Raw genomic sequence first — 8,617 nt, 5'->3', positions numbered from 1 at the left:
TAAATTATTGTTGTTTTAAAGCACACTGGCTAAGAGACGTGTTTAATGGTGGCTTTTTGAAATCGAGCCCTGACGAGTTATTACACACGGAGCCTAATCTGCTTCTCTGGCTAATTTGAGGCCCAAGGAAATAAACCCCGACCTAAAGCTACCTTGTAAGCCTGTCTCACATCCGTTGATGTCACACATGCGTCATGGCCGCACAAGCAAGCAAGTTCAAACCGCCTAAGTCACACCCACACACATTCAAATATACAGAAAACAACTTAATCTACAGACCCTTTCCACAGCAGACTTTTTGACATGTCAAGGCAGTGTCAACACAGGTGTAATTGATCAAATACATTTTGGTCCCCTTCTATTTAGTGTGTCACAGCCATTCATGTGAGCCAGCATGGCCCTGACCCACTTAAATGGAAGAGGGACATAATTAATGTTGTTAATTATGCCAGTGTTCAACCTGCGAACCTGTGAAAAGGGCCGATTGTGTTTGTTACAAGTTGTCCTGGTATCAGGTTAACTATTATTTCAAAACACACAAAATATTATAATAGGTTGTGTAAGACTTGTGTTTAATATAACTTCTATATATGGAAATTCATATGTTATTTTATCAATCACAGAGTTGTACTGTCCACCAAATTGACTATTAAACACAAAATCACACACAAATCAGCTCGAGACTGATAGAAGACCAAACCAAATATTTGTAGTTTGTCATTTGAGAGTTAATTGTCACCGCGGGAATCAGTCAGGACAGTTTGTTGTATTTGACTCTGTCAGGAAAAGTCACGAAACCAACAGTCATGTAGTCTTCAGTTTCTCAGGATAACCTGTGCCCCGTTATTAAACGTACCTCTGTGAGACTGGTTACGTTCGGCTTTTGTTCACCAGCTAATTCAACTCTGGAGGCTCTGTGAGGCCCACTGCATTATATTGAAAGGTGTGTCTGACCTAACCTATCTAGACTTATCTTTCATCCATTTCAGTAAGCTACACCATCTTAGCAGGTGGCAATTCATAAAGATCAATCGCTCTCCTCCTATCTGATACATGTATAATATTGCCAATTTTGGGTCAACGCTGAAAGCAGTATGTTTCTGTCCAAATAGCTAATGTGATGAGATATTGTTGCTGATATTAATGGAAATAAATAGTTTTCTCTAAATTTCGATGTTATATGGCGTCAGTGGCCAGCGTAATTTACTTATGAACACATATGACAGCTTTTGTTTAACTATGAATCACAGCAGGAAAATGCAAACCCACTTGTTTCTGTTTGTTTCTAAGACCACGTAAACTCAATCTCACTGTGTCGTTGGTCCACATTGGGAGTTATCTGAAGATGGGAGTTTTTTTGTTTCGTTTATCTGTGTTAATATCTGTGGTTCTTAGACAAACATGAAATGGGAGCCTACTTTTAAGTCGTACTAATCGCACTTGCTAATCCCTGCTTAATGGATATGTAGGTCATATTTTCTCTTGACACTTTCCACTCCATTCAACAATTCAGTATGAAATACCCTACATTTATTATGCTCACTTTTGTCTGTAAAATAATATAGCTCAGTGTTATCTATTGCGCAATGTGCTTCCAGTGACACACAATAAAACATGTAGGCATTAGAACTAGTTATTTTATATCCTTGGTAAGTGGGCATACTCCACAAAACGCACAATGATGGTTTTAGGCAGGACATCCTGTTCTGTATACCTGTTGTGCTACACTCGTCATTAATAGTTTGAAGCACTTTTCTTCCACCAGCTGCGTCTCTTCTGCTCCTGCTTTCCTGTCCTCTTCATTACCTTCTCTGGTGAAACATTTGAATCACCAGGAACACCACAGCTCACTTTAAATAGATGTTATTCGGTCATACGAGGATAAGGGGAAAGGGTAGCAAAGGGCTAGTGGAGGGGAGAAGGGTAACGCCAATCCTCTTAACAACAGCAAAATATGAACAACAGCTGAGCTACTTCCTGTTCAAACTTTCCAAAAATGGAATTTTGCGTATTGCTTGTCTAGATGATTACCGGTAGACTGTATCAATAACTTGCGGCTGGAGTAAAACCGCTAAAGAGCTTAGCTCATAGTTGGAAGCAGACAATGGAAAGTCTTTACCTTGTCAACAACATGTAGCAGGATAAACGACGAGGATGTAGGCCACTGCTGCCAGTGCTAATTACTAAAGTAGACATGGGGTAATGTTGTAATATACACAGATAAAATCAAGTACAAATCCCATAATGCAATAAAGGCACAAAGCTTTAATTGATAGTTACTACTGAATTATCAGAAGTTACCAAACTAGGAAATACAATAAAGTAAGTAAGTGAGAAAAAAGCAATTTAAATGCATCTAGGGATGTCCAGATACATTTTTTTTGGCCTAGACCCGATACAACTCATTTATTATTGGGTCTCTGCTGATGCAAACTCTGGTTCGATACTTATATCTCCACATATGCAGTGAAATGCTGGCGCTCTAGGCTGTCATATAAGGGAGCACCGCTGCAACATTAGCAGGCTGAGGTGGAAAACACAGTGAAATGAGTGGATCAGATTTTGACGATTCATTCGAATATGCATAGATCAACACTGATATGAGGAATGTCAATTCGATATTTACACTCCATTTACGGTAGATCTGTTTTGGTTTCCACTGACTCTTCAGAAATATATTTAGACCATTCGTCGTAGATGCTCGACTACATGGTCACCAGCTAGTTTGTGTCATCTGCAAAATTGGAAGAATGGTTGAATTGAGTTGTTTAAGTTGGCCCAAGGCAGCATTGCAAGAGCTTTATACAGAAAATGAATTCTCATTTTGAAAATTTCATTTCAAAAGCACCCCAGACTTACTTTTCAGAAAATCATTTACAGTCACACACACAGCACAGTTCAAACTAGGTATCTTATGGATTATTGGCCAGTCCTTACCGGCCCTCTGTCCCAAGTGGATTTCTGTATTAAGAGGACTCAAGAAGCTGTAAGATACTTTCTGAAAAGCTGTACTGTCCACTACTGGTGGCATGTATTCTCCTCCTAAAACTCTATCTTAGGAACGCTTTGGCCTTAACACCTCGGTGACCTAAAACCTTTGGACTCAACACAGAGGGGTCTGAGCTCATAAAATAACCTGCAAAAGATCTATTTCAATCATTTTCCTGTTCTGTGGACTGAGGCCAAATCGTCCAACTTTAAGTCCAGATGTAATATCTGTCTGGTTGAGTAACTTCAGACTCATTGTTACACACGTACACACCTGAAACTTACGTAACGTAAGGTTACTCTGAAATACTACAGGAGAATGCAGCTGTTATTCAAATTAAAGTGCAAACTGAAATTTATTTGGAAATCTTCATCGTATATTCGCTAAAACCATGACATTTGTCAAATCAATTTGTAAAACCAGTTAGTCTTGTTAGTTTTGCATTTTCAAAGGTGAAAATGAAAACTTGATATTTAAATTCTATTCATCTTATTATGTGTACACAAATGGAGTTTCAATGTGGTTGAATGATGTCATCTTAAAACTGGCAGTCCTGAATCTTCAGAGTAAGTAAGAGTAATAGTAATAGGTAAACTTAATGGTTTAATTAGAGCATGGGCAACAGAAAGAAATATTTTAAACTTTGCCACAAAAGCTATGTTAAGTGTTAACACTGTTAAGTGTTTTTATGTGACATTGAATGAATCAAATACCAGCACAAGACCTCCTGCAGGTATTATTCATTGTGTGATGTTGTCTATTCAGAATTAGATGCTCAAACAATCATTTGCATGCGACTTGAGGGAAAGGTGTGGACACAAAGTTGATGGTTAATGTAGTAAAGTCGTTGTGACATTGTTTGTCGCTGCTACTGCAGTGACTGCACTTCATGCGTCAGACTGTTCAAGGAATACCATTTAAAGGTGAACATTCTTTCTATTCATGCTGCGAGATTTTTTTAAATTCCTTTTTATAATCCCTGCTTGTTTCTTCCATGGACACATTGTCATGTTTTTTTTATTCACACTATAAACCTGCTTTTATATTGTGTGTTCTCGGTTTTATTTCTTTTGACAAGCTCTGTAAAGTCTTTCAAGATAAATGTCTTCATGGTCCTTTTTCTATGGATGCTAGAGATCTGTGTCTTACTGTTTGTAGGGAATAATCTTCAGATCTCTCGGAGATGATGCCGAGCCTTAATGACCTGTCTGAGTTGGACTCAGTAGAGGTTACAGAACCCCAAGAAACCCAAACACACCTCAAATGTAATAAGCCCTCAGGTCCTGTATCGTCCCAGAATGGATCTACGGTTTTGGCTTTTCTCATGAGAAATGGATTTGTTGTTTTCACAATGGTCGCTGTTGCATCAGGTAAGTGGTTTTCAAATACTGTAATTTATTCTCCTGTAAAACCTGAACATTGTCTTTTAATCTGCCATTGATTTACCGAACCATTGACAATGACAAATAGCAACTATAGCCACTTGTTTGCTTTGTATGAGTTATTTATCCAGCAGTGTTCTGTGTATTGTCTCTGCTGCATGGTATTTTAACGGACACACTGACTTTCTGAATGGTATTTATTTTTCTCTGAGGGATTGGCCTGGGCTTTGCTCTACGACACGTTAATATGTCAGCTAAGGATGTAAGATATTTAACCTTTCCTGGCGAGCTCCTGATGAGAATCCTGCAGATGTTGGTGCTTCCTCTCATAATTTCCAGTGTGATTGCAGGTTAGAGCCACACTTCAGCTTGGTTGAACTGGATTTCAGGCATGATTTTCAATCAACTGGTAACATATGCTAATATTTTCCTGATAATATTAGATTAGATCAACAAAATGTACACTAGTGGCTGGTGCAATTGTTACTAAGCCTTAAGACAATTGTAAGTGGAGCACAGGGCATGTGTTGAGCAGAGGCTCACAAACTCACAACGTCTGAGTGCTCCTACAATTCTGTCGATAGTTTCCCCAGAAAAGGGGATCCTGTACATCAGCTGATTCTTTTTACGGAGCCAGCCCTGAAACATCTGAACTTGAGTTCATGTAATAGACCAGGTTCAAATCCATTATGTTTTTTATTTCAGGAATGTCATCTGTGGACAGGACGGCTCATGGAAAAATTGGGCTAAGGGCCTTCATCTATTACATGGTCACCACACTTATTGCTGCATTCACTGGCATCGCCTTAGCTGTTCTCATGCAACCAGGGAAATCATCCAGGACTGCCTCAGTGTCCTCTAGTGGTAATGCAGAGGCTGTGCAGATTGTGGATTCCTTTCTAGATCTAATCAGGTGTGTATTAAAACAATCCTCGGGAACATATTATGTTTCTATTGGAAGTTAAAACACATAATCAGTGTTTTTGTTTGATATAGAAACATGATTCCCTCAAATTTGATGGAAGCTTGTTTCAGAAAGGTAAGATCTACAAGGGCTATCTGTTCTAGATTCATATAGTCACTGTTTCATACTTACCAATGGTTAACTTGCTTATACTTTTGTATATAGTACAAAACCGTTTATTCCAGGAGTGTGACGGCAAGCAGTGAAAAGAGTGAGATTCCTTTTTTTGTTCTATTCATGTTTTTGGTGCCAAATGTTTGTCTAAACCAGTGTCCCTTATGTTTAGTATGTCAAATGTCTGCTCTTCATGACTGTTGCTACATTGTCACACCACAACATAGTCCTCACGACATTCCTTGGGGCCCCTATAGATGACACAGTGCCAGGGCCGGGAACCTTAGACGGAGTCAATATTTTGGGTCTGCTGGTTTTCTCCGTTGCCTTTGGCCTCATCTTGGGCAAAATGGAGAATGAGGCAAAACCTCTGAGGGATTTCTTTGACTGCCTGAATAAAGCCATTTTGCATCTGGTCAACGTAGTCATCTGGTAAGCACAGGAAGCTATCATGAAGATACACCGGCTGTGTGCAGTCTTGCACATTTTACCTTGCATTAGCTATCAATTTCTGTTCTTGTGGGCCCTGTTATGCTAACTAGGAAATATTGTGAGAAGATACCTAAACATACACTCACTGACTACAACATTGAGCCTCTCTCTGCTGTGTCTCACCTCTGTATCACAGGTATTCCCCCGTGGGAATCCTCTTCCTACTGGCAGGACAGATTGTGAAGGTGACAGACACTGGAGAGATAGGTCGCGAAGTTGCCATGTATGCTCTCACTGTAACCGCTGGCCTCCTAATCCACAGCCTCCTCACCCTTCCCCTCATCTATTTCATGGTCACACGAAAGAATCCCTTCAGATTTATGCTCAGTCTACTCCAGGCTCTCGCCACTGCCTTTGGGACCTCATCAAGGTGAGCCAGAGTCTTGATATTAAACATGGCAGACACATGAACAACAGTGGACTAGCAGCTCACTTTTTATGCCATATGTTTGTTTGTTTTTTTACAGTTCTGCAACCCTACCCGTTACCCTCTACTGTATGGAGGAAAATCACAACATGGACAAACAAGTGACACGCTTCATGCTCCCTATTGGGGCCACAATGAACATGGATGGTGCAGCACTCTATGAAGCTGTGGCTGCTTTATTCATTGCCCAGATTAATAATATGGAGTTTGACCTGGGTCAAATCATTGCCCTCAGGTAAACTCAACACACATTGAGCTCAGATTGGTCAAATGTTTTTGTTTTGTTCAGTTCATCATTGAATTAATTCCCATGAGTGACTGAAGACTGAGCAGAGATGGAAAAGTACAGTCCTTGCATCAGATTAGTTCCCGTTGAGTTGGTGTATTTTCAATGCTTGAAACAAATAACGCAAGGATTCAATTTCATAACCATCACTGTTTCTACTCTTCAGTTTTGTTGTCACAGCTGCAAGCACTGGTGCAGCGGGCATCCCGCAGGCCGGCATGGTATCCATGTTAATTGTGTTGGAGTCAACTGGACTGCCCACTGACGATATATCACTGCTCATGATAGTTGATTGGATTCTGTAAGTGCACATGGAACCAATTTCAGTTTCAGATCTTGACGTTGAGAATGTTTTGGGAAAGTGTGGACATTTTGATCATTTGATATTGATTATTTAAAGGGCTTTGAGGTTTTGGTTGAGTTTTAAAGTGTAACTTCACCCCCAGATCTGAGCCTACTACTGCACCCACTGCAAATTTTGGAAAAATGCAAAAAAAAAATAGTGGGCAAGCGGGCTGAGAAGGGGTTGGGGTGTGGATGTGTGCGTGTGCTCATGGACTGGTTAATGTTGTTTTTTTTTAATATATATCTATATATGATTTCATGACCTAGATAAGTCCCAACCCGTTGACTCAGCATTGGCCTGCAAGGTTCAGTGCTCATTTAAATCAGTCGATAGAAGGTTGAGCCATTTTCAACCCATGAACATTTGGCAAGCCTGTGTTGGAGAATGGCTGTAAATGAACCTTGAATACTGTTATTGATTTCACCTGTAACACGGTTAACGTTAGCCTTAAAAGTATCCTGTAACTTTACATTTTGTTTCAACCCCAAAAACTTAGGTGTAGTTGTGGTCAAGTCACCCTGATAAGTTCCTGATGTAACCTCAGATCTTCTTCTTTGTTGATAGGGATCGTCTGCGGACTACCACCAATGTCCTGGGGGACTGTGTCGGTGTGAGTGTAGTGCAGCATCTGTCCACACATGAGTTGTAGCGCTCCCACCCTGCATATAAAAGCTTGGTGGAGGAAAGCTCCCAGTTCTGCACCTCATGAGGCTTGACAGGATCTGTGTTGGCTAAGATGAACGTGATATGCTTTTGTTGAATGGTGACAAAATACTTGGTTCAACTGACGAGGTTCATGTTACTACCCAGCATACAGTAGAAGTTGCTGGTATCAGAAGTGACTCGTTTTGGAGACATAAGCGGACATAACCCTCATACTGGAGTCCCTGTATTCTATAAATGTCTGTTTATTTTTAGTCTGTTTTCCTGTTTTTCCAATCATAATAAAACTACAATTTTATGATTAAACTCTTTGGCTGCCATTCGTATATAAGATATGTTTTGCTTTCTATAGGAACACAGCAGTGTACTTTGTGGATTGTGGCAAATGAGATTTGAGAACACAATACAGTGTTGACCTGGACCTGAACGTGATTTTGTTTTGTTTCCTCGGTAAAAAGCTGCAGGAATGTACAGTTAAGAAAAATTAAACAACATTTCAAGATCATATCACCTTATTGACTGTAGAAAACTATAGGAAAGGACTCGCACATCTTTAGATTGACACATGTTTAATGGGATAAGCCACAATTGAAAGCAAGGCACGCCTTTTAGTTGAAATAAGATCGAAAATCTGACAACCTACCAATGTATTTATGGTCAAATGAGTCATTCAAACAATGCTGGTATGTCATTAAACACCTGAAGCTATCTACTCTATATTTTCAGCATCTCTCAACATCCCTCAATGCATTTGTTTGCCACGGATCCAGGTCTGTGGGGAAACAAATGCTTTTAGTCACAAGTCTGTGCATGTTGCAGCATTTCACTGTGCAAAGTAGCGTTATTAATAGAAAACTGTAAACACAACTGTAAACACAGCCCGAAGGGTTTTTCTGCCAAGCAGCCAATGGCAAGAGAAGAATAGGAAGATGTGGCTGCAGCAAGGGATCAAGA

At 40.0% G+C, this 8,617-nt stretch overlaps 1 protein-coding gene across 1 annotated transcript; it reads left to right on the top strand.

The window, feature by feature from the left end:
• Positions 1-4,175: 4,175 nt before the first annotated feature.
• LOC306789774 (excitatory amino acid transporter 1-like) lies at positions 4,176-7,692 on the top strand (the record flags this gene model as incomplete). Its single annotated transcript, XM_079285845.1, has 10 exons — positions 4,176-4,359; positions 4,584-4,721; positions 5,077-5,284; positions 5,368-5,410; positions 5,501-5,546; positions 5,707-5,881; positions 6,078-6,311; positions 6,409-6,603; positions 6,821-6,955; positions 7,565-7,692. The coding sequence occupies 10 exons, from the start codon at positions 4,176-4,178 to the stop codon at positions 7,647-7,649; spliced, it is 1,443 nt and encodes a 480-aa protein (XP_079141971.1). The 3' UTR covers positions 7,650-7,692.
• Positions 7,693-8,617: the final 925 nt, after the last annotated feature.

This window comes from Melanostigma gelatinosum (genome assembly GCF_949748355.1).
Source record: "Melanostigma gelatinosum genome assembly, chromosome: 15".
In the NCBI taxonomy this organism is placed as follows: Eukaryota; Metazoa; Chordata; class Actinopteri; order Perciformes; family Zoarcidae; genus Melanostigma; species Melanostigma gelatinosum.
This window is presented reverse-complemented; position numbering and strand designations above follow the sequence as displayed.